Source organism: Pituophis catenifer, unplaced genomic scaffold, assembly GCF_029215685.1.
Source record: "Pituophis catenifer annectens isolate HBS135680 unplaced genomic scaffold, rPitCat1.0.hap2 SCAF_1, whole genome shotgun sequence".
NCBI classification, from domain to species: Eukaryota; Metazoa; Chordata; class Lepidosauria; order Squamata; family Colubridae; genus Pituophis; species Pituophis catenifer.
The window spans coordinates 102,015,688-102,041,524 of record NW_027256881.1 but is presented as its reverse complement, the minus strand read 5'-3'; the positions used below and the strand labels follow the sequence as shown (position 1 = coordinate 102,041,524).

General features: G+C 34.7%; 1 protein-coding gene across 1 annotated transcript in view; it reads left to right on the top strand.

Annotated features, from left to right (window-relative positions):
- SOBP (sine oculis binding protein homolog) overlaps positions 1–25,837 on the top strand; it is a 138,530-nt gene that overhangs the window by 59,261 nt on the left and 53,432 nt on the right. The window contains exon 5 of the mRNA XM_070953601.1: positions 22,259–22,354. Within this exon, the coding sequence (XP_070809702.1) occupies positions 22,259–22,354 (96 nt within the window). The remainder of the gene's footprint in view (positions 1–22,258; positions 22,355–25,837) is intronic.

Genomic DNA, 25,837 nt, shown 5'->3' with positions numbered 1-25,837 from the left:
ACTGCATATGAACTGTATTTGCAAAGATACAGTTTTTCCCCCCATTTGTTTTAACCAGTAAAATAGTAGTTTTGTTAAGTGGGAGACTAGCAACATCTTGCATATTTAGTCTTTGTTGTCTGGAAACACTGCACAGCTCTGCAGCCTTCCAAAGCCTTCCAATTATCCTCTTACTCGGATAAGAGTAAATCATTTTTTCTTCCTAGTTCTATATGTGTTGATCAGAAAAAGGAGTAAAATGTTTTGGTTTTTTTTCTTGCAATGTTTCATCATTTTAGGGCTTGTGGACAGTTTGGTATCCCATTGGTGAGAACTTGGCTTCAGTTGCCTGTTATTATTTCACACATTTTTAAAGGGAAGATGTCTTGGTGGTTTTGCAATGTAGCAATTGCTCAGATTTCTGCATAAGATTAAACAGACGGTACAGCATGAATTAAAAACGTGCAAGGTGGGAGTAGTAGCAATTTATTATTTTCCTCTTTTGTGTGCAGGGATGGTGAGAGGATTCTCCTCTAAGAGCAGTACGGTAGTAGCTCTGGATGGTGCCATAAAATAAGATTTTGTTTTGTTCTGCATTTTCTGTCTTTTGTGGCAGAAGGAAGTGAAAACAATGTGCAAGTTAGCTTCAAAAAGCTTTTGAGCAGTGAGGGAATGTGGAAATGTCCAAGAATGTGGCATAAGTAGGTGAAATTGCCAGTTTGTTTATTGATAAAAAGAAAATGGATTATCCAAAAAAGAACAAAATAAGATACTTCATATAAAAGCGTATGTACTTACAGGTGCAGCATACATAATTGGTTTTATCTCTTTCTCTCTCTCTCCCTCCATCCCTCCCACCTTTATTATTTTTACAAATAACTCAAAGCAACAAACATATCCCACACACCTTCCTCCACCTATTTTCCCCATAACAACAACCCTGTGAGATGAATTGGGCTGAGAGAGAGTGACTGGCTCAGGCTTTCGTGGCTAAAGTGGGACTTGAACTCACGGCCTCTTGCTTTCTAGCCTGGTGCCTTAACGACTAGACCAAATTGGCTAAATGAAAAATTCTTCCTATTTTCCTCATTCTGTTACCTACCATATTTAGTAGGACCTTGCCACTCAGATGTTTTCATGGGTTGGAATGGCTGTTGTAAAGAAATTGTAATGGACAAATTTGCTTCCATCAGCCTTATAGTAACATTTTTAACAACATACACAAACTTACAAAATAAATGTCTTTTTTTTTATATGGACTATCCAAACTTGTCAATAGTCACTATTGACAAATTTGGATAGTCCATATAAAAAAATTACAGACTTTAATAGAAAATCTATTAATGACTTAAATGGGGTGTATTAGAGCAAGATACAAGCAAAACTCAGAATAAAGTATTGAATAAGAAAATAATACTTAAGAAATTACTTCTTTCTGAGAATGGCTATAAAGAGTAATATTTTTTTTTCCTTTCCAGTATTTATTTCCTTGAAAAGAGTCTTTATAGAATACTGTGAATAAATTACAGATCTCCTAGTGCATTAATGCACGCCTAACAAAGCAAGCAGCAACAACAATAATCTACGATGCATGCTTATGAGATGGAAAAAATAATTGTCTGAGAGTTAAATAGTTTTTTTTTTTTTTAAATTACAGACTTTTGAGATACTGCTGAACAGAAAAGATCTGAAGAATATAGTGGTAAAATTATATAAAAATTTGAACTATTAAGATAATTGGCTTTAAAAACATTTGGTAATCTTGGCTAGATTGCATTACTATTTGAAAGGATGCAAAATGTCTGACAGTTCTGAGGTCCTGATGTCTCACTGTGCGACTGAATCTGGTTGTGTTATGAAGGCCCTAAATATGCAGAGTTTTCACAGGGCTGTGTTAAAATCCAACAGTAATAAAAACAGGTATAAGAGAACATCAATAGCAGAATGGGTATGCATATGTGGTAAAGGAGAAGTCGAAGATATATATATATATATATATATATATTTGATTTATATGCCGCCCTTCTCCGGGGACTCAGGGCGGCTTACAATGCGCTAAGCAATAGCCTTCATCCTTTTGTATATTTATACAAAGTCAGCTTATTGCCCCCAACTGGGGGTCCTCAATTTACCTACCTTAGAAAGGATGGAAGGCAGAGTCGACCTTGAGCCTGGCGAGATTCGAACCTGCAGGCAGCTGGTCTTAATAACAGGGTCCTTTAGACCACTGTACTACCAAGGCTCCATATCTCACATGTTTTATTGTACTGTGAGTTATACAGAGTTTACAGATCAGTGTATATTCTCCCCTTATTAGAGAGATTGCCAGGGAGGGCAGACAATTTTTATATAAGCTTTCTCCTCCAGGACTCAAACCCAGATATCACGTGTGCAGTGGCAAAATTCTGTGTTGCTGCAATGTCCACAAGAAAAAAAAAATTGGTTACAGAAATTATAGCTGTCAACTTGGGCCAATTTTTTGGATATTTCTAACAATTTTTGGAAAATTATATTTGCTCACATGCGTATTGGCTCTCTACTCATGGAGAGTGACTCCTTAGACCAGTGATGGCTAACCTTTTTGCCATCACGTGCCAGAAGAGGGGGGCAGGGGAGGGTCGCGCGCACATGTGCCCACGCGCATGCGTGCGCAACCGCCTCCCCCCTCCCCCCCGCTCCTGGCACATGATGGCCTGGTAGGCCCGTTTTTCTTTCTTACCTGGTTCCAGATCCTGCGTATCTGGGAAGGGCGAAAACAGCCTTTCCCACTCCCTTGGAGGCCCTACGGAGGCTGAAAGGGCCCATTTCCCAACTCTCTGTGGGACAGGAAGTGATATTTTTTGCTGTCCCCAGCCTCCAGAACCTTTCTAGGAGTCTCTAGGAGCCTCTCTAGGAGTCTCTAGGAGCCTCTCTAGGAGTCTCTGAAGGCTGGGGCAGGAAAAAAGTCACTTCCTGTCCCACCGGGAGTCGGGAAATGGGTCCTTTCAGCCTCCGTAGGGCCCCCAAGGGAGTGAGAAAAGCTGTTTTCGCCCTTCCCAGATACACAGAGAGGATCTGGAGCCAGGTAAGAAAGAAAAACGGGCCTTCCCCACCCCGCCCCCAGGCCCTCCAGAGGCAGGAAACAGCCTGTTTCCCTACTTCTGGTGGGCCCAGAAGGCCCGAAAATCAGCTGGCCGGCGCGCGCATGCGCCCCAGAGCTGAGCTGGCGTGCCCACTAATAAGGCTCCGTGTGTCACCTGTGGCACATGTGCCATAGGTTCGCCATCACGGCCCTAGGGAGTCTTAACTGTTTGAGAACATGTATTTTCTTAACAGGGATATTATTATCCACTATTAATGTCAGTACTATTTTTTTAATATATTGTAAACAGTGATGTCTATTGCTGGTCTATGACCGTAATAAAGTTCAGTTCTATTCTGTTCTGTTCTGTTCTGTTCTGTTCTGTTCTGTTCTGTTCTGTTCTGTTCTATTCTATTCTGTTCTGTTCTATTCTATTCTATTCTATTCTATTCTATTCTATTCTATTCTACTCTACTCTACTCTACTCTACTCTACTCTACTCTACTCTACTCTATACACAGGGTTGGGTTAAGATCCAACAGTAATAAAAACAGGGCTTACTCTGATTTTGCTATAGTTAAAATGATTTAAAGTCAATTATTTTCTCACTGAAATTAACATCGAGAAAGGGCAAACTTCTACAAAATCACTGCAGAAATAATGTGAGAACAATGGCTATTCAGTTAAAAATATAAGGGATTATTGTTTTAATGCAGCTGAATGTTTGACTAAAGAGCTTTAATAATCACTATCAGAATGTTTGAGCAGACACACACACAAAAATAGCTTTATTAAGAAATATTAATGGGCCTTCTTTCTTTGAAAAAAAATAAGTGTTCATTCCTCAAGAATTTATTTAGAAAACAATTGTGGTCCATAATTTTGTAAAAACTAGGTAATTTAAGAGTTTGCCCTGGCAGATTTTAACAATAAAGTAGAAGTAAGCAATGATTTTTTTCAGTTTCACATTTCTGTGTATGGTCCTATTTATTAGGAAAAGCTGAGGAAAAGGTTAGGAACCCCAGTAGGAATGGGAAAATGTAGATGAAAAACTGTGTGATATGATATACCTCTGTCAACGGAAGCAGCTCAAGCAAAGGAGCATTGTTCTTCAGATAGATGGTTGGTTACCATAGTAGTTGAGATACCTGACTAATTATAATATCAACTTGATGGAGTGAACCAGGGATGCCTGGACTCAGGGCTTTGAAGCCCAATGGGAAAATATTTAAAATTTTTACTTTACAAAATTTTACAAAACAACCTAAGACGCCTTTCTAAGCCCCCTATAATAGCTGTAATTTACACTCTGTGTGAACCAAGCATTTTAAAACAAAGCTGCACAAACTATATGGATATAAATGCAGCCAAAATCGATGCTTTGCCAGCTGGAGCAAAGAACAAACAAAAGGACTGTAAACTAATATATGACAGTTTTATTATCTTTGACTTTTATGCAGTATATATTATAGCAGATCACATGTCAATATAGTCAGATTAAAAAGTACAGTAACATATTTCTTTGCTTCAGTACAGCAAATCACATTTCAGTATAGCAAATCACATTTCAGACATCCTAATACATGTCTGAAAACACATTTCATTTTTCCATGCTCAGAAGAAACAGTTGTCATAATAATTTACCAGGAAGTTTATTGTCTGTCACTTTTCATCATCAAGTTATTCAGAATAGTACTACAAGCATAGAGAATTTAAGCCCAAGTAGTCAAGTTCTTATTGTTCTTTGGTATTTTTAATGCTCTTTTTTTTTTAAAGCAATCTACACAGATTCCAGTGTATTTATTTAATACATAAAGAATTTCTGTAAAAGTAGAATTGCTCGGTCAGGCCACCTACTTATCAGTTTAAAAAGCTCTTTGTTTTAATCTAGTTTTCTGAAATATGACAAATTACATTTTCTATTAATATCTTCACTTAATGAATTTAATTACAATAAAAGCTTCCAGGAGGCTGCATTTTGATAGCTGTCCAAAATCTGTTTGATCTGAAACACCCGGACAGAATAATTATTAGGGCTTTCTGAGCTATTTTATACTATATAAGGAAATCTAGCTTGTGCTTTCAAATGACACTATTTCATTCGGGAGCAAAATGAATTTTCTAGCCCTATTAGATAAGGATATTTTCTCCCCCTGTTTCTCAAAATTATACAACATTGATGTTTTACCTGTTATGCTTTTGTTGAGGTTGTTATGTCTTTATAAAAGGGATTATTTTTCTATATACAATATTCCTTTTTGAAGGAGAAATCCAGTTGGTCTTATTCTAAGCAAATGTCTTCATCATCATCTACCTATATGACAATATTGCCTGGCCCTGGAGAAAACAATGATGTGATTTTCACAGCTCTCCAATTATGCCAACCAAGGCAAAACATTATGGAATAGTTATTATTTTTATCTTTTTCAAAACAGTACTGTTCTCTCCTTTTGATCCCTGCAAGCTGAAATAGGCGAGGAATCTACTTTAATTAGATTTAGCATTTTTCAAGGGAAGTGCAGCATCTTTTGGATCTACTCCTTGAAGCCATGAAGCAGCTGATTGAAAGCTTGGCAAGGCAGCCTTGAGGTCCTCCAGAAGTCACCTTGGCATGCATGTGCTGCATGTGCAAAAGATACTCCTGCTGGAATTGCCAGGAATATGACAATCAAAGGATAATGCTTTATTTCTAGGGTCACCTTATCCTCTAACAAATAACTATGGCACATTCAGTGCAATTTACTTATAATTAGCATAGCTGACATAATGTGTATTTTAGGATAAGGATTCCATCTGATAAAAAGCAACATTTCATGCAGCAATTATCAAAGAATATCATATAAATGAAGCAGTCTGCAGAATCACAGGGGATTGTGGATCTGATTTTTATTTTTGTATATTGGCATACCACTTACATGGCTGCCCTGAATTCAGTAGGAAGTTAAATATATGTGGGCCGGTTTAAGCAAAATATGTGAGCCAATAATTGCCCAGAGAATGTACAAATTCACTGTGTATAGACAGTATTGGCAATATTTTTTATTGTCTTGACATTTCCCTCCCTGCTAGGGCAATCATAAACAGTACAGCTGTATCCATGTAGGCCTAGTTGTGTTCATACTTCACTAACCTATACAGTTAGCCAAATAAGCCAAATAATAAATTAATGTTTGTAGCTCGCACATCAGTTCTTTTATGTTTTCAGGGCTAATTATAATAAAATATGAGATAAGCAGATGAGCTCATTTGTGAATGGCCTTTAAAAGAAGTAGTTGATTTTAATGTTTGTTGTTTTCTGGGTAATTGCATTTGTATGCACCAAAAACAAAATTGCTTACACTACTTTTATAGTTGCCTCAGTATTTACTTTTTGTGCAGCTACTGTTTAATTTTACTATTGGTTTTCTGTGCAATATATACAATTTCAGATCTTTTCAATTTAAAAATGTTTGTAGAAACATTTTGGGAGTCTTCAGAAGATATGTTCTTTGAACAAACATTTATAATTTTAAATTTCTGGAGAAGAGTTAGTTCTCTCTCTCCTAAGGAAGTGGGTGCATTCCTACAGTAAATCACAGACCCTACTGTGTATAACTAGATTCAATTGTTTAACTAAATTCAATTGTCATCACATCATTTTCATGTCTGTGCCATTTCATAGGTTTTTTTTAAAAATTAGTTTTACCTGAAAAATAGGGCTGTGCAAATTATTCAAGAAAGGTGAACCAATGATCACGATTTTACTTCTTGAAGAACATCCAAGCTAAGCTAATTGATAGTATTCGTTCCTAAAGATCAGTTCTTATTATAGAATAGAGTTTGTTTTAGCAAACAACAGATAAGATAATTTTTTTTTTGCAAAACAGATAGTACATCAAATGGTTGAATTCCAACTTCTCCATAGTCAACGCCATAGTCAACTAACATTGTGTCAGTAGCATCAAAGGGCATTTCCTCCTCAGTGATGGTCAAAATCATGGATGAGCAACTTTTGTTGAGTTGAGGCTTGTACATAGTGGCATGCATTCCCAGCAGACTCAGAAAAAATAATATTAAATGTAATGCATACTTTATAGATATTAATGTATTAAAATAATATTTTAATCCATTTAAGATTAAATATGACTGACAGGATTGTTTTTGATTTATATATTTGATATTTTTATTGTTATATCATATTAAAATTACAATATGGTGGCAACTTGCTTTTGAATTTTAAGGTCTGTCTACATGACTATAATATACCGTATGTCCTAATTTTAGGTTTCAGTTATATGTATCTAATTGATTCAGTGAGCAGTGAGCTATCCTAAACTGTCTTTAACAGTTGTTTAAATATCAAATGATTACCTACCAACTTAGATAAGCCTTAGGTAAGCAAAGGCCAAATTAACACAAAGACAAAAGGAAAGAGAACTGCTATAGGCAACATACAGTTTAGCAATAAAGTACCTTGCCAGAAGCATAAATAGGAATGAAATTCCCTAGCAACTAATGGTGTGCGGTTTTAATCAATATATTTTGTACAGTTTATCTAGCTGCCCATCTCACAATACAGTGAGTCTTAGGTGGTAAACAAAGATTAAAACAAAAACACACTGTAGAAACATCAAAAACAAACATGAACATACACATAAGATGAATAACTTTATCCTTCTAGTTTATGTTTGAAACCATATCAGCCAAAGGTGCTCACTCAAACTCCCAAACACAAAGGTTTTCCCCTTGTGGATAAGTATACTGAATTTTTGTTTTCCAAATTATGTCATTTAAATCATTTTGAGTGATGATGCTTTTATATCGGCTTTTTATTATGGACAGGTGTGTGTCTGTGTGTTGTCTTATTTTGATTTTGTGCCTTTGAGTCAGTCTTGACTGCTGGCAACTGCCTGAATGAGTCTCTGCAGTTTTCTTGGCAAGATTTCAGAAGTAGTTTTGCCACTGCTTTCTTCCTAGAGCTGAAAGTTACTGGCCCAAAGTCATCCAGCTGGCTTTGGGCCTAAGATGGGTTTAGGAATCACAGGTACCTAGTTTCTAGCCTGGGCCCTTAACCACTACACCAGACTAGCTCTCTGTGGACATATATATGATTAAGTTGTCTGGTAAAATTATACTGCCTATGCGAAGTCACCAGAGTCTTTTCTCAATTAGCTGGGCTGCCTTACAGTTCTGACAATAATTTTTTAAAAAGGTTTTTTGATATTTGAATGTATCCATTGAGAGTTACTTAAGGTTAAATATTTATAAGGTTGCCCTGGCAGCCAAATATTTTATATCTATAAATGCACACTAGTTAAATTAGTATCAACTAAGGGAACGTGATATAAAGTAACAGTAACTAATCAAACATACAGAATAAAGTTCTAATCTTATTTTATTCTTTATGTTTAGATTAGTTACTATTCTAGGTAGAATCGATGCTTAAGGTATCAAAATAATATATAAAATATGTTCATGAAAAATATTTTAATACATAATAATTTTCTAGTAATCACACATTTATAGTCCAATCTTTAAAACAAAATTAATAATGAAGTCTATTTATTTATTAATGATATTTCTATGGCTGCTTAGTTTCAGAGTGATTCTATGTAAAGTTTTTGCACATCCCATAAGAATAATCTGGTGAATTAGGCATGTTAATTTTTTCCCAATAAACCCAGAGGCACTTAAACAGGATTATCTTTGGTAACTGTAATGATACTTCAACCAGAGTCATTTTATTGAAAAAGGAAACTCCATAAACTCATTATTGCTCATTATACAATATAAATTGAAGCAATTAAGTTAAATGAAGAAAGATAGATTCTGTAAAAGTAAAAGGCAAGGCCATTTTTATTAGAAACATTAAATATTTATTATACAAATAACATTTTCAATGTAAGTTGCCTTTTCACTTTATAGCGCTGAATAATTTATTTTTATAAAGAAAACGATGCCCAAATTGAAAAAAAAATGCATGAAGAGGAAAAGTAGTGTATAACTATATTACAAAGCAACTGAACAAGTCAGTTAACTATTAGTAGAGATAGCAATCTGACATAAGAAAAAATGTTTTTTTCTTGTATTTTAGCACATTAATATACATTTAAGAAATGAAGGCGGGGGAAGCTGTAGTAAGCCTGGCTTCCCTTCTGTAATCACTCCCAAGAATCAATGAAGACTATTTTAAATCTGCTGAAGGTCTTACCAATATTGTTTGAAAAAGCAACAAAAAGTGTAAATAGCCAGTTTGGTGTATAACAAAATATTCCATATGGCAGCCTTCACCAATAGCCATGTTGACTGGGAGATTATGGAGCTGAAGACCAAATTGTGTAGATTGGGGAAGATCACCATACAGTATTGGATTGTAAAATGAAACTTTTATTAGGGCCTCCGAAAGACAAATAACAGCGTAATCCTACCCTGAAAGAAATACAGTGGTCACCAAGTAGTACCTTTATTGATGGAATAGTTTTCATCAGGACAGCAGGGAAGTTTCATCTTTCTCTTGTAATCTTTCACTCTCCCTAAATATCTGCGCTGAAGGAATGGAGACTCTTTAAAGTAGATTGGGAGAAGGCATCGAGAAACTGCAGGGAGGAAGACAAGGAAATGTTACTATGTGAATAGATAAATGCATGTGCAATGTAAATGGAAAATATATGTAGGCTTACATATTTATATCCTTATAAAATATTCTAATGTGGAAGAGTTTGAATTCACCTGAGCTGCTCTTACGCTATGCCTTCAATACTACCTTCCAAATTTAAATAAGAGAGATGGGAAGAAAAAGAAGATTGTTGGGAGGTCATTATTACAATATTATTCTAAACTGCAGGCTGGGGTTTTCATCCTATCCAGGAGTACTGTTTTTTTTTTTTAAATTCCTTATATTGTTTTTTTTTATATATCTTAATAGCCTTAAGATTCTACATAGGACCTACATAGGACCTAACCCACTGTCAAATTAAAGTGCTTTCCACCTATTCCATAGTAATCAGCATAAAATTGGTTGTCACTGCTGACAAGCTCTGTTCTACCTTTAAAATATTGACTCTGTTTGGCAGTATCTTGAGGTAAAATGTGCAGGGCAGGTTAAGCAAAGATGTTCCTATCTCTTTTCTTAAGATCACCATCCAAACCATTCACCAGTCATAACATTGCTGTGAATGGAAGGTGGTTTTGACAGATGTTTGGACCTCAGGTTAACCTTTTGTCAAAACCTAGTCCTAGGACAACTGATATATAATCCTTCCTTTATTGGGTAACTCTTCAATATCTTGTACTTGAGATAATATAGGACAATTTTCCTGCAATACCTGTTGAATGGAATGGTTCCTCTTTATAAGAGCGCAAAATCAAAGTTAAAACAAGGCAGTACTGTAGATGGATGGTGGAGTCTGGCAAAATGATTTTTCACTGGGCACTTTAGTATGCCCTAAAAAGATATTATTGTCCATGAATGAAATTTTACTAGAAAGTAGATGTCACTAATACATTTACGTTTACAAGATAATGTGGTTGGAACTGAGATGATCCACTGAGTCATTTTTCCTGAACATTTGAACTGAAGCCAAAGTCTGAAGACATAACTTAGAATTTTAAGAAAATAGTTTTGTCACAGTCATTGATGATCCAGCTGCTTAATTATACACATAGTACTTTTTATATCCATTTGATGAACTGCATAAAAATATATTACAGCATGTTTTTCATTTACTGTATAAAATATAATGACAATAGTATTGCCACTGTATGCTAATTAGGCTGTGGAACAGGATGTGGTCTGCTCAACTGCTTGTGACAAAATCGTGTTATGTGCTTATTGGAAGGGAAGTTCATAAAATATTTCCCCAGAAACAACTAGAGTTCCAAACTTTTGAAAAACCTTGGCATCTATGGGTCTATTTCACAATTTGATAAAAAGGGAATATTTCTCTAGAAAATAATACACTTCAAGAGAGATTCAAAATAACATCTAAATCTATATTTGTCTTAATTATCTGAATAGAGCAATTGATACTTGGTATAATCATTAAATATAAAGTAAAATCTGGGATTGAAAACAGCTGAATTAGAATTGCCAAATTCTCCCTCTACTCCACAACAGAAGGTTCCAACAAAAACCCCATCATCTTTTCAGCAGAGTGTTCCCTAGATTGGTGGTAAAAGTTGATGTAGTTGGTTTCATTTTATTTTTTGTTTAAGTAACCAAGGATGAGATTTAGTGAGATTCTTCTACAAACAAACTCTCATTGGCAGATGAATATTAGGAAAGGTGCTTTGCTTTGTTCTGTTTTAAAGGCTGTGTGGATGTGGACTATGACAGGCATAATTTCTGAAAACAGTTTTTTAAACATGCCAAGTTGAGTAATGGTTATCTAAGACTGTTAATATCCTATATTTATTTTGCTCTATGCTTCACATTAGATCAAACGTACAGTATTTGTAATGTATGTAGTACATTACAAATACTATAGTTCCCGCATCTGTGATTTTAGGGTGTGTATTTACCAATCCGATTCATCATGAAAAGCACAGTCTCTCATAAACCTCCTGTTAATTAAGTTTGTTAGTACACTTGATTATTTAGCTCCTTATACTCACTAACATTCCCCTTTCTCTTGGGAAAATGGCAGACAATCCTGTGGATCAGCCAAGGACAAAGAAGAGTGATTTCTGAACTCCCTGCCAGTTTCCCACAACCATGTCACTGGAGAAGCCAGCACGAAGTTGGAAATTGCTTCCATTCCCACTGCTTCCCCTCCCACCCCTGTGTTCGTTCTATTTCTCTATTTAAGTAAGGAAATATCTCTGAAAGGATGATGCAAAAAAGTCATGGGTTGTCTAGTTTGTCACTAAAAATTATCTAGGTAGGCTGATAAAGAAGACAGCATAGGAATTGTGGAAATTTCTGTATTTTGTTGAATTGGCCAACTTGTTCTAGTTGTTGAAGTTATTATAGTTTTGTGGGAATAGAAGTGAAGAATCTGAGACACAATTTGAATCTTTTATTTACAAGCTTATAGCTGAAAGCCATGCATTATTTTTATGTGAATTGCTACGTTTTGTTATCCTTCTAAAGGAGGTTAGTTAATAAATGCTATACAGACAAACTTTCATATGATAAGAACTTGGTTAGCTGATTCTGGATTTTTGTTTTCTGTTAGAGATAAGAATATTGGTTTATGTCATAAATAAATTTAGAGTTACCATTTTTGAGTATGTTGCTCTTCACAGAAGATATTACATTTTGTAGGCCTTTGTAATATAGCTGCATTTTGAAATAAAGTAGAATGTATACATATAAAATATGCATTAAATGTTACACCATATTCTTCCAACCAGATTAAAAAGAGTAGTGTACATTTTTCTCTAATATGCCACAATCAAAGCTGCCAGAAGAAACAAAAGAAACAACACAAAAATGGTATTTCATATGCCAAAAACTGTTGTGGTTTCTACAAAGCTAAATTAATCCAAATTATAATGACATTTACAGAGACGATTTGATGCCATTTCCCAGTTTAACAAAATTCTCCCTGATTCTTTTTTCTTATGATTGGGAATGTCCATTTAACAAACAGTAAGGATAATAAAATCAGTGAGGCTATTACTACGAAAAGCAGCCCAACATTTAACATATAAGCAAACCGAATACATAAATAAAGTTCATTCCCAAAAATTCATTAATGTTTGAAAGAATGGTAATCATCTCTAAATCTTGGGCATATTTCAGAAGTGCAGGTTGGGCTTTACTCCCTGCTGTATGCCTTTTCGGTGAATGTGATGCACCACAGTTGTAGCCTCATTTAAAGTACCAACTGCAATTTAAGTTGATAGACTATCTAAGTCTATGACAATCTGCGACACTAAACATGTTTATCTGCAATTAGTTTTCCTGGAACCAGTGAGCTGCATCATCCACACAAAAATAATGTGTTTATAACTTGGGAATTAGTTACATCTGATAGCGTAGATTGGTCCAAAGCTGAAGTGCGGAGCTTTTTAAAAATTATTTTGCTCTTCCTTTAAAATATATACCAGGCGAATCATTTTTGCTATTGCTATTTATTTTGTTTTAAAGCTTACCTTAAATATCTTAGTATTATTGATGATCGCTTCAGGAAAAAGAGGAATTTTACAAGGGATTTTACGTACAACCTATACATTTAATAGTAATGTTATGATAAAACTCATTACTTTCTCAGCCCTTAACCGCAGAGAGAAGGAGAACAGTGCTGGAAGTAATAAAATATCTGTAACTCGGGATTCAAAGGAAGGGTCTTTGGTGTTCTCTGAGCTTGGTTGTTTTCTTGCACACGATGATGGTGCACTGATGATGTTGCCTAGTTTGAGTAATGAAACATCTGCAAGAAAACAACCAAGCTCACCAAGGACCTCTGAGAGCTGAAAGTCAGCAAAAAGAACAGACATCTGGACCTTTAAAATCAGATGAAGATTTTTTTAAAATATGGCTGTCTACTGCAATGAGAAGCAGCACTTAGTAGTTTCATTGTTATGATGAAATTTTGCTTGATTGCTGAATACTGCAGTAGATGAGAATATTACAAATGATAATTCGTATCGTCTTTCATTAGACTTTCAACTACTTTTACTCACCATAGAATCATAATTGATCAACAAAAAAATCCTGGGGTAGGATACAGTCTTTTGCAGAAGGTAAAAGGTCATTTTTATATAGAACACATTTTTATATAGAATACATTGTGTATCTCCTAACTTACACTGGGCTATGACCATGGAAACTCTTTGTCAAGAGAGAGAGTGTATTTATATGCATGTATTATGAGAGGAGAAATAAATTATTTGTCAAAAAGCAAGGAAGATCTGTGCTAAATTCCCAGCTTTGCAATGAATGAATATAGAAAACATTTCCTAGAATCATCTTTTGTTTGCTGACTCCTGGAGGAAGGGGCAAGAATGCCTAATTTTTAAATAGCAAATACAATTTGTCCTAAACAGGTAATATCTCTGTGTATAAACTAAACAGTGGAAGCAAATAGTAGCTGAATTCCCATTTCACAATAGGCCATTGTTTCTCTTAATGATCATGTATTGATGCATACATAATGCTAAGCCAAACCATGGCTAGTAGTTACAGTGATTGGCCTCATATATTAAGCTAAGGAGGAAGCAAAACCAGAGTTTTATGGCTAGGAAACAGTATGTGAATTTACCAGTTGTCTGTCTTCACCAATGCTGCTCTGTTCAGATAGAGCAGGGGTGTCAAACTCTTATTTCATTTGAGGGCCACATCAGGGTTGTGTTTGACCTTGGGGGGCCAGGGTGTGGGTGGCCAGCTTGACGTCACTCGTATCTGGGGTGCCTGTGGTGGCCCGAGTGCTCTGCCAGCGAAAATGGGCTCCTGAGCTCTGTTTTTGGCTGCGACAGCCTCCTGCAACCCTCTGCCAGTGAAAACGGAGCTCGGGAGGGCAGCCCTCCTGAGCTCCATTTTTCCTGGCAGAGGCACCATGGGCCGATCCTTTGCTGTTTCCAGAGTGGGTCCTGCAGGCCAGATCTAACCATTCTGCGGGCCGGATCCGGGCCCCGGGCCTTGAGTTTGACACTCCTGAGATAGAGGATAAGATAGTTGTTATTGTCATAGAGGCTGAAACACCATTAGGGCAACTTCCAAACAATTCACAGCAATACAGTTCTGTTTCTGAAAAATAACAAACAGCTGACAATCTACTGAGTGGACAACAAAGTGTGACATCTTTTGCACATTAGCACCCCCAAGGAACTGTACTTGCAGTTTTCTGAATTTGCAGTTTTCATTGCTACATGGGAGCTGCAATCTAGAACTATAACAAGAGGAGTGGATTTTTAACTGGCCCTTTGCCTTATTTTTTCCGATCGCAAGCTTATTTAGTTCTTGTAAATATTAATGGTACTTTAAAATAAAAGCAAAAGATTATGTAATTCCCTTAATTGTGATATGTACTATGATCTGCACTTGTGTGCATAATATAGGTGAGGAAAAATTAGTTGCCAAACCCAGAAAAGATAGAAGCCTCCATGAAAGCATACTTAAGTCCTAATAAATTAAGTTTGAACAAGATAATATGGTCAAGTTCATGAAAAGAGATAAGCCCAAGAGAAGGTAAATTCAGTTTGATCATGATAGTGATAAATTCAATTGCTGAGCTCCAATTAACTGTATTCCCTCCTACTCTGTTATGCACCTGATGTTAAGAAAAAGCCATATACTTTTCTTGTTCCACTGACTGTCAGGATAATTGGTCATTCCCCCCACTTCTCACTATGCGAGATTTTAATTTGTATCATTCAGTCCTATTAATGTTAGGTGACAGGCCTGTTAAAAGCGACAGTAATATGACTTGACAGAGAACAAGAGGGAATGATTTCCTTGACCCTCAAAAGTGCATTTGACTTTTAAAATAAACAATAAAATAATAAAAACAAGGGAAGTTATTGACAAATGGCTGATTGTATTACTATTTTCTATCCATTGCATCAATTCAGCCTGTTAGAAGCTATGCAATTATTTATTTTTATTATTTCTTTAATCAAAACATATGGTTGTCCAGCTCAATACATGGGCCTGGGTGCCTAAAAATATTGAAATATTAAAAAAAACCACTCCACATGTACTAAAATAAACACAGCAGCTAAGAAAAACCACAATTATTAGCATAGTGAGAGGATGGACTCCTTCATACATTCCTTCAAATATGTTTTGCATTGTATTCTGTTAGATTATTATTTCCTATATTTTTTATTTTATGTTTCATACATTTCAGCACTCTATAATAATATGCAAAAATTGACATTCAGAAAGAAGAATGATAATATAAAGATTGGCACTGTTTTAAGATTTAGACATTTTTAGTATAAAATTTGGTTCAGTAATTGACCAGAAAAAAAGTAAACAAGGTCCTACCGGTAAAATATAGAAGACAGTAACAATACTGTGTTTGTTTTTCATCAGAGGAATGATTTGATTTATTATATCTCTTCATTTTTAGTATTTTATAGTAAGCTGTGCTCCTGACAAGCCTTGGATGTCTGCCAGTGTTTGACTCTGGTGATTTCTCAGTCTTATCAGAGATTATGTGTAAAAATCTTAAAGAAAAACTATATCATTCTAACAAAATAGGAACTCACACATACAGTAGGCACATAACTCTTTGTTTCTCTCCCTCTCTCCCCCTCTCCTTTCCTCAACCCTTCCCCTCAAATATACAGAGGATAAAAAGCCTAGAAGACAGTAATCCAGAAAATAATTTCTCTTATCCATTACCATAATGTTGGTGTTTGAAAGCATTACTGATAGAATGAAAGACAGGGGCACTATTTATTAGTTTTCAATTATGTTAATTCTTATAGCTCATTTTTATAATGAGATCTGAAGGTTAATCCATAAAATCAGGCTAAGGACCCTTTCATCCCTGGAGGCTTGCCAGAAAAATGCAATAACTTTATGAGGCAGAAGGATTATTGGTAGATAATTAGGCACATCACAATTTATACTGAGTTTCTCAGTTGTCTGTTTCACACTTATATCTGCACGTACACATGCACAAACACAGAACAATCATACATAGTCAGCACACCAAGATTCAATGCATATAGCAACTGGATAATTAACAATTAGGTAATTTCAAGAAGACTCTGAGGGATTCTAGCCATATTTCCATATATGTTTTATTTGGCTGTTTTGTTGTTAGTTGCGAATATTCAAAAAGAACAACCATTATCATCTGCATATTTCAAAAGGTGAGATAAGATAAATTTTGATGAGTACAAGAGTTATGAAAATGATGTGACTCAGAGATTACAGGCATTTGCATTCTATATAGAAACCTCTGTAGAAATATCTCAGAGCCCTAGAACAATTCTTCCATTACCAAATTGTGACCAGTGTAGCCTTCTTCCAACCCAGAATAGGTACACAAAAATGGTACCACAGCTATAAATATATACTTTCAAAGAGCCATATAATCTGGACATCTGATAACATGTAGCTACATATTCTGTCATTCTATTATTTATACTAATAACCAAAGGCCAGTGTTTCAGAAAGAGAAAAATAAATAAATCTACAATTCATTTCTGTTCTAATATGAAATTTATACATGTGATGCCACATTAACCTTGGTGGCCTAATGATCTGCCAATAATAATGATTGAATCTTTATCTGTATATTTCTCTTAAATCCAGAAACCTTGTGCAGGTTAGAAGGTGGAAATTTCAATGTGTGTTTTTTTTAAAGCTGTATGTGGGTGACAAATGAGAAACAGTCCTCTTGTGCTTTTTTGGGGAAATATTTATTTCCAAATTTATATCTAATCGTTAATCCATAAGGAGACATATCCTCTTATTTTATGACTCACAGTAGGTATTTTCGCACAACACATTGAACCTCTGTAGGTTGTTAAGGTGCCATTCCTTGCCCCATCTTGTACAGCTACTTAATATATAATCAGCAAATCCTTTCTATTAAAATCATGCTGTATGAATGTGGAGAAACATTATGGTTAACATTTACTGGAAGTAGAAATCACATTAATTGTTACCCTGCATTCTTAATTATATATGAACCGTTGATTTTGGTTAAGGCAAAAATAGGCTAAGTTAGAGACATAAAAATGTAATCCTGCACAGTGTTTTCATGTACTTCCTTATTTCCATTGACCTCAGTTTTCTTACACCGAGAACCAAAATAAGATAGAGATCAATCTGACAGCTAGTTCTGAGGGTCTCCTTTTTCAATTTCATTTTTCTTCCCCAGCAGTTGCTTTCAATGTTGGATCCTTTATAATAGCAAAGATAAATGTAAGCAGCACCTTTGTATATTAATACAAATATTGAAAAGGAAATTAAATTTGTAGAATGTCATAGTTCAGGGCTAGCTCTCCCCTTCAGGTTTTTCTGGAAGGCTTCTGACTCTTTTACTCTTATACAACAATGGTGGCAGGATTACAAGTGTGGCTGGAATCTGCCAGTATAAATTTGCACAACACCCTGAAGTGCCTAATTTAATCTCTCTTGGGGATAGTGGGAAAATTAAAATACACACTTACAAATATCTATTCTTTTGCCCAATGAATAAAAGCAAAACTCAAGTCTGCATCAAGACTTTAAATCCATCTCTGGCAGTTGACCTACTGCAAGGATTAATGCCAGGATCAATATGATTGAAATGTCCAAAAGACATTTATTCCATTCCATTCCATTCCATTCCATTCCATTCCAGAATAATAAAATTGGAAGGGACCTTGGAGGTCTTCTAGTCCAATCCCCTGCTCAAGCAGAAGACCCTGTACCATTTCATTCCATCCCATTCCAAGATGAAAATCCATGCTCCTGACCAAATAATAATTAAAACCTAGATTAAAAGAGGCCACAAGTAAAGATGTGCTGTGTAACCATATTTATAAATTACAATTCAGACATTTATTTACGGTAGTTAAAACTTGTCTCTATTGTATCTTTTGTTCAATCTGTATTCATATTTTCAAATATGTTTTGGTTTGAAAATAATCAAATTACAGATGCTAAATAATTTGTGCTTGGGCCTTCTGTTGTTGTTTTTAATAAGCATAAATATTGGTTTATTATTTTTAAAGCTATTCCCTGCCAGACAAGCAAAACTTTCCTCTCTAGTAAGGCTAAAAAGAAGCATTCAAAAGGGGTGCTTTTTAAAATATGTTGCTTCAATCTATGCATCTTTCTTTAAAGAAGCAACTACATATTTTAGAAACATTAGTGTAGATGCTTTTGAACTCTTTCCCCATGCATACATAGACCACAGTTCAGCTGTGAATGCCTGTGAATCAAAATGGTTGAGCTTCTGCAAGCATCTGGCGAGAACAGAGTCCTTCAAAGCAACTATGTAGAACATTTTAGAGGATACAGCTGCATTAACACACCAGAACATTATGCTTTGTTCATATGAGTGTGCTTTATAAAATGCCTCTTCCAAATGTTTTTAACAGCTCTAATGTGCATAATTTTGGGAGGTGGGGGTGGTGGATAGACTCTGGATAGAAGAATGTATGGGACAGATTCTCAAATAATGCGATTTTGCTGCTTTTCAAGATTTATCAAGTAGCTTAACAATTAAAAAAAATACTATCCAGCATAAATATCGGAAACCCCCAAAATTTGGTTTAAAAAACCCCACGATGAAATAGTTAAAAATAAACCAAATCCAAAGCTTTCCAGGATAATCCTTTTATCTCCTGAAAATTAAGTCCTCCAAAGTTCAGGGGTGCTTACTTACAGATAAAAGGATTTGAACTGCAGTCTTAAAGCATAATATGAAATAAAAAATAGATTAGCAATACAGTAAACAAGATAATTTCATTGTTGGTTATTATCTTACAGATCTTAACAGCAGTTCCTCCTGTGATCATTTTAACAAACGCCCAGAGTATAGATGATTTTTCATAAAACCTGGACTCAAATAATTTAAGTCTTTTAATTACCCAAAATTAAAATTTTGAATTGAGCTTTGATGTACACCACAATTACAGAATTGGTGTAATCCATCTATTATGGAACTTTTTTTAATATCAGATGTCATGTTTCGTAATGTTTGTATTTTAAGGCATGCTCATGTGAAATGCATAATATTTTGGCTCTTAAGTAAACTAGATCAATGCTTTTCTTCTTGAAATTTGGCTTCTCAAAATTATATTCTCAAGTAACTTTCCCAATCAGTGCACAACAATAATTTTGTATAAGCACATGACTTCATGGAAAAGTATTAAACTATTATGACAAGATTAAATCAGAGATTTGAATATTATTTAAGGAGAAGATATTAAAGAATTGGGGGAAGAAATAAGCATATGATTGTCTAGTACCTTAGTTTACAGAGAATTCAATGTTAGAGATATTCCTGTTCTTTTTTTAAATCAGTTGTAGTACCCTTAAGAAAGTAGTAAAACCTGATGTAAATATTTATTTAGAGTTTGTTTCTAGAATTTGCTTGTGTAAGTGACCTATAATAAGTAAGTTATCGTATGAGCTATCAATTCCTTTTCTTAATTTTTATTTTGCAGTCCACTTACAATAGTGTGCCTATTAGCTACCCTTGATATTTGCCCTATCAAGAGATTTATACCCAATCTAGAGATTCCAGCTGTTTAGGCTTGAAGACAATTTCCTATGAGCCCCTTATTCCATATTTCAGTGTTCCAGTCTGCTTTCTCTTTAAAATATTGGAAGGAAGAATTATGGAACTGCCTGTCATAAGTAATTTGGCCCAAAGAGGTTATATGAAAGAAACAGTAAATCACATTTATAAATTGAAATAGCTGTATTTGTCTGCTGGCACTGCTCTAGGCCATGAAAGTGTATGCCACAATAAACATTGTTAGCTTTTAAGGTGCCAGGGGACCCTGCTGTTTTTATTTTTAACATTCTTCTTGTCTAAATCTTGTTTAGCTACTTCTTAGTGCCTACTGCTACCAGGATTTAGAAGTTAGGAGTGTTTGTGAAGAATTTTAGAGATACTAATTTGTAAGGATTTAATAGAATTCCATTATTACTACAGAGAATTTTATTTTATTTTCCTAAAGTTTAGAATGAAATTAAATAATATATAATGATTACATTAGTAAACCTTTAGTTTTTGCTACTAGCCTGGAACTTCAGAAGAAGAGTATCTGTCTGGAAAACCAAAATATGTTTAAGTGGAAATTGAATTATTTGCTAAACTTTGGTACCCTTGATACTCCAATTCAAGAAACCCCTCTTTGCCTCTGTAGCTGGAGAATTACCATACATTTTTGAAAGCAAAAAAAAAAAAAAAAAAAAGGTGGGGGGACATAAAAAGGGACAGATACCGGTATATTTTATAATGCCCATGCCAACAGAAGATAAATACTCTGAAATATGACACATGAAAATAGTTTACACAATATTAAGAAAACAGAATATCTTAAGAACTGTCAAGAGATAACTAGATAGGTATTCAATATTACTGTCACAGATCCTCTTGATTAATATAACATATAGTCTTTCCTTCCTTCCTTCCTTCCTTCCTTCCTTCCTTCCTTCCTTCCTTCCTTCCTTCCTTCCTTCCTTCCTTCCTTCCTCCTTTCTTTCTTTCTTTCTCAAAGAGCAGGAGCCAGAACTACCTGCTGCTTGCTGTATGGCTTTCCTATCTCTCTCTCTCCCCCCTTCCTTTTCCAAGTTCACTGGGTCTTATTTAAATAAGCTGGCCTGAAGCCAGAACCTCATCATTTTAATGCAGTGTAAAATGTGAATATGCATAATTATATGCAAGCCATATGTGAGGGAGACAGCTCAGCTGTGAATTTCAGGAGACCGGGAGAAAGAGAGAGTGAACAGTCAGGGATTAGATGAGATGAGAGTGGAACAGAGTGCAAGTGTCACCCAAATGAACGGTGTAATGAGCATGCTGCTGACACTCCTCCTTTCTCCCAATTCTCTCTTTTTACTTTAACTCTAAACCAGAATATGCTGTAGATTAGAAGAAATTGCTGCAAGCAAGCAGTAGAGTTGCTAATGGAACTGCATTAATTTATCCATTTAAACTTCAGCTTCGTTAATGAACTGTTTAGATCAAAACAACCCATAACTTTCAGTTTATATTCTTAAATATTTTAACATATTTGATTGCCCTCACTTAATGACAACTGGATTCCAATTTTTTTTACATAAAAAGAGAGAAAATCCATGCAATACAATGACTGTCAGAAAAAAGCATGACAGAAAATAAGACCTTGTTTCTTAAAATATTTAATCTGGAAATATGTTATTGGTTGACCATTTACAAAGGGTAAAATACCTATAGCATATATGTAATATAATCCTTGAAGTACCAAAAAGAAGGGGAATAAACTGAAAATTTTAAGACTTCCAAGCCTACATATATTGGGAAGTAAGTCCCATTCATCTCATCGTGACTTACATCTGAATAGACATGAGTAATACTGTGCTATTAAACACTCAAAACAGAGAGCTGAAATCCTTCATTTTGGGGCTTGTTTCTTTGCTAATCTTTCACTCTTACACCAAAATCTATTTGCATGTTTTTAATGGTGTAATGAGCGCTCAAAAGTTCTAATACTGCATATATAAGAATTTTTTTACTACTGTTGTATATGAAATTCCCGTTTGTTTAATGATCTGAGCTGTTATGCATTTAGCTTATTCTTTTTCTTCCATTATTTCTAAGTCCCTAAATAGGCCATTATATTTCCCTTCAGGCTAGAGATGAAGATGGACATGCTGAAAATTTTCCCCAGCAGCACTATGCTAAGGAAACTCCAAGACTTGCCTTCAAGAATAACTGCGAACTACTTGTAAGAATAATATACTTACAACAAGTCTAGATTGTTACTTTAGCACAGTGAAAACAGTTTTTGAAAAAGCTTTTGTTCATGATTATATACATTATGAAGTATTATAGCTTTAAAAAAATACCATGTACCAGTTGGAAATGCTAAGTCTGCTATAGTCGAACAGGTCTGAATTCTCAATTTACTTGCAAATCTTTTCTTATAGAATAAAATGTCCTTGTAATTGAACTGTAGTGCCATCTAAAGAATGTTTACTCAGAAGAAAGTTCCACTGAGTTCAATGGAGCTTACTTCCTAGTAAGTCTGCTTGGTATTGTAACATAGTCTTGTATCCCTTGAAAATCATTTAATGAATTGATAGTAAAACACCTTTAAAAAGAGGGAGGAAGGGAGAGAAATGATACCTAAACGACAGTCATTTTCTGTTCTCCATTTCTCCCTTTTTAAGTTTAACGCTGCCATTGTGTTTAGGTAACATTAAAATTCCATTCAGCTGCACTGACACATGGTCCTCCTTCTATACTTCAATTATTCCCCTAATATATTGGAAAAAACAACACTAAATCACTCTTGTTCTCTGTGGTGGGGATTGAGCAAATCCAGCAAAGCACTCAGGAGGAGCATAGAATGTTTACATGGCATAAGAGAGATTATAGCAGCTCAGCTGTGAAGACAGATCCGTTCGAAGGCAGGGTTAATTTGCTGTTCATTTTTGCGTTTGCTGCATGCAAAATAAACAGTAAATATAAATGAATGTTATATTTCTGTACAACAAAACGATTAGTTTTTAATAGTTTTGATTAAAATGTAACGATCGGTGCTTCAGGCTTTAATATTTCTTGTTTAGTTAAAGCCAATAGAAAATGAATGATCATTTATTTAAAGGAAGATCCTGATGACTGTATAATTACTATTCTGTTGATGTTTTTGTTTCTCTTCCATTGTATTTAATGCTTTAAAGGATCCCTATATCAATGGTGAAATCTGAACAGTTTGACAAAACAACTATTTTGCTAGGGAGTATAGTTTTGTTTTATAATGGGGGGAAAAAGGAAGATAGCAGAAATATAGCATTTTATTGAGACTGGTAGATGTTTTTCAGTAGGGAATTCCAGATTTTGTCCCTTTATCTGATTCATAATATTTTTTTATAATGTTAATGTTTTAAAAATTGAAAGATAGACAGTTGTAGATAAGTGGAGCTATGCTTGACAAAACAAAAGAATAAAATATAGTACTGAGCTCAACATTATATCTAGCTTAGTGCTAACGCCTTTGATCTATATTATTGGAATAGTATCACAATATTATATGATTTATAATTTTATTGTTGCAGCAGGCAAGAATGAGAAGACTTACCCAAAATCATCTTTTCATATCTGTGTTTTAGTTCAGGAAGATCCAAGTTATATTTTGTACTTTCCAAACTGCAGCATCCTTACTAGTTGACAAAATGGGACTTAATTCTGAGTAAACATATATGGTATTGCACTGTTAAGCTCTTAAGAATTATATTTATTAATGTATTTCTCCAAACTGGAAATACTCAGTTCTGGTCCTATTGTTATTCCAGAATCTTCAAAGTATCCTTTCCTGGTCCTGCTGTTCTTTTTATCTGCCTTCTCAAATTACTAGTTTTGCAAATCTGTATTTTCAACACATTTGTTCACAGAATGCTTCTTAAATTGCTTCTGTTAGGAATTAATCTTAAAAATTATTCATACACAGAAGCACATTACTTAATAATTAAAAATATAATTATTGACTTGCCTTCACTAAAATACTTTACAACAGTGTTTGGTCATTTGAAAGATTTTTTTAAAAAAACTTAGTTTTTAAATACAGTGAATCATTTGATATATTAATACAAGCTTCTTAGTATTTTTTCTCTCAGAAAATTACATGAATGATCCATGCTTAGGAAATGCTTTCCTCCATACAGGGGAATTGTTTCAAATGAAGTAGTCAGAAATGCTAAAAAAATATTTTATATAAATATATGCTGTTGAATTTTTTTCTATCACTGGGTATAAATCATATATTTTAGTTGCATTTTCCAGTTTTACCTATACCAAATTAGTCTGTATATTTTTATAATTAAAGTATTCTTAAAAGATGGATTTTGGTCTCTGTCCTCCCTCCTATTTAAATCAATAGAAAACGCTTGTCAATTTCAGTGTAAGCCCTACTATCTACAAAATGATTATAAAAATATATAAATTGGGTGATTCTGAGAATTTACTTTAAGAATACTAAAGCCTTATATTTTCTTGAAACTCTGAAATATTTTATATTCTCACTGAAAGGAGACATGCACTGGAAAAGACTTCATGCATAACAGAATGCAAGAAAGAATCCAATATGCAACTACTGCATAAAAGCATCAGATAAATAATTTATTTGATTCTTGAAGTACCGCATGAAAAATATGAATCTAAAAACAGCTGTTACCTAAAGAAATAATTTTATTTATTTGTTTGTTTGTTTGTTTGTTTGCTCATTCAATTTCTATAGTCACCTAACTCAACCAAGTGACTCTGGGTGGCTTAAATTCTAAAATTATAAAGCAATTAAAACAATTTTTTAAAAAACACAAAAACAATAAAAGTGTCCACAAAACCCAACAGCAGCTATGATGATTAATCAACTAATAGTAAAAGTAATGGTGCCCTTAACAGATTCCAAGCATCAGACTTTGCTACTTAGCCAAGTTTTTAAAGTTTGCAAAAAGCCAATAGGGTTGGGACTCTTCTAATTTCCAAGGGGAGAATATTACATAAGTCAGGGGCTACAGCAGAAAAAGTCCACCTTCTATTTCCCACCATTCAATACTCTTTGGCTAACAGAATCTGCAGCATGTGCAAGCTGTTGGATCGGGTTGGTAGAAACTCTTGAGAAAAGATAGCACCTCAGATATCCCAGTCCTGAGTCAAGTAGGGCTTTAAAGGTGGTAACCAGTACTTTGGATTGCACCCAGAAACACACCAGCAGCCAGTGCAGCTCACAGAGTAGTAGTGTTACATGTGCTGTGTAACTGGCACCATTTATTACCTTGGCAGCTACATTTTGAATCAGTTGAAGTTTCTGAATGCTATTCAATGAGGACCCCATGTAGAACATATTGCAGTAATTTAAATAGGAAGTTACAAGGGGATAGGGGATGGTGAGCAGGCCTCCCAGTGCTTGAATGGGCACAACTGGTGCTCTACCCAAAGGCATGGAAGGAATCCCATAACCACAGCTACTCTTCAAGCAATTGTGAGTCTAGGAGGATCCCAAACTACACAGCAAATCTGTCAGGGATAGTGCCACCCCATCCATAAATTTTGCTTTAAGAAGAAAGTAATTAAGTAGTTTGGTGGGATTGTCTCTTCTAATTAGCGTGCTTGTGTATGTATGTATATATACTTACTATAGGTATCCAGAAAAAATAACTATGCTTTAACTATTGCACTTCCTAGAAATGTTTGGTGTATGAATGCCCTC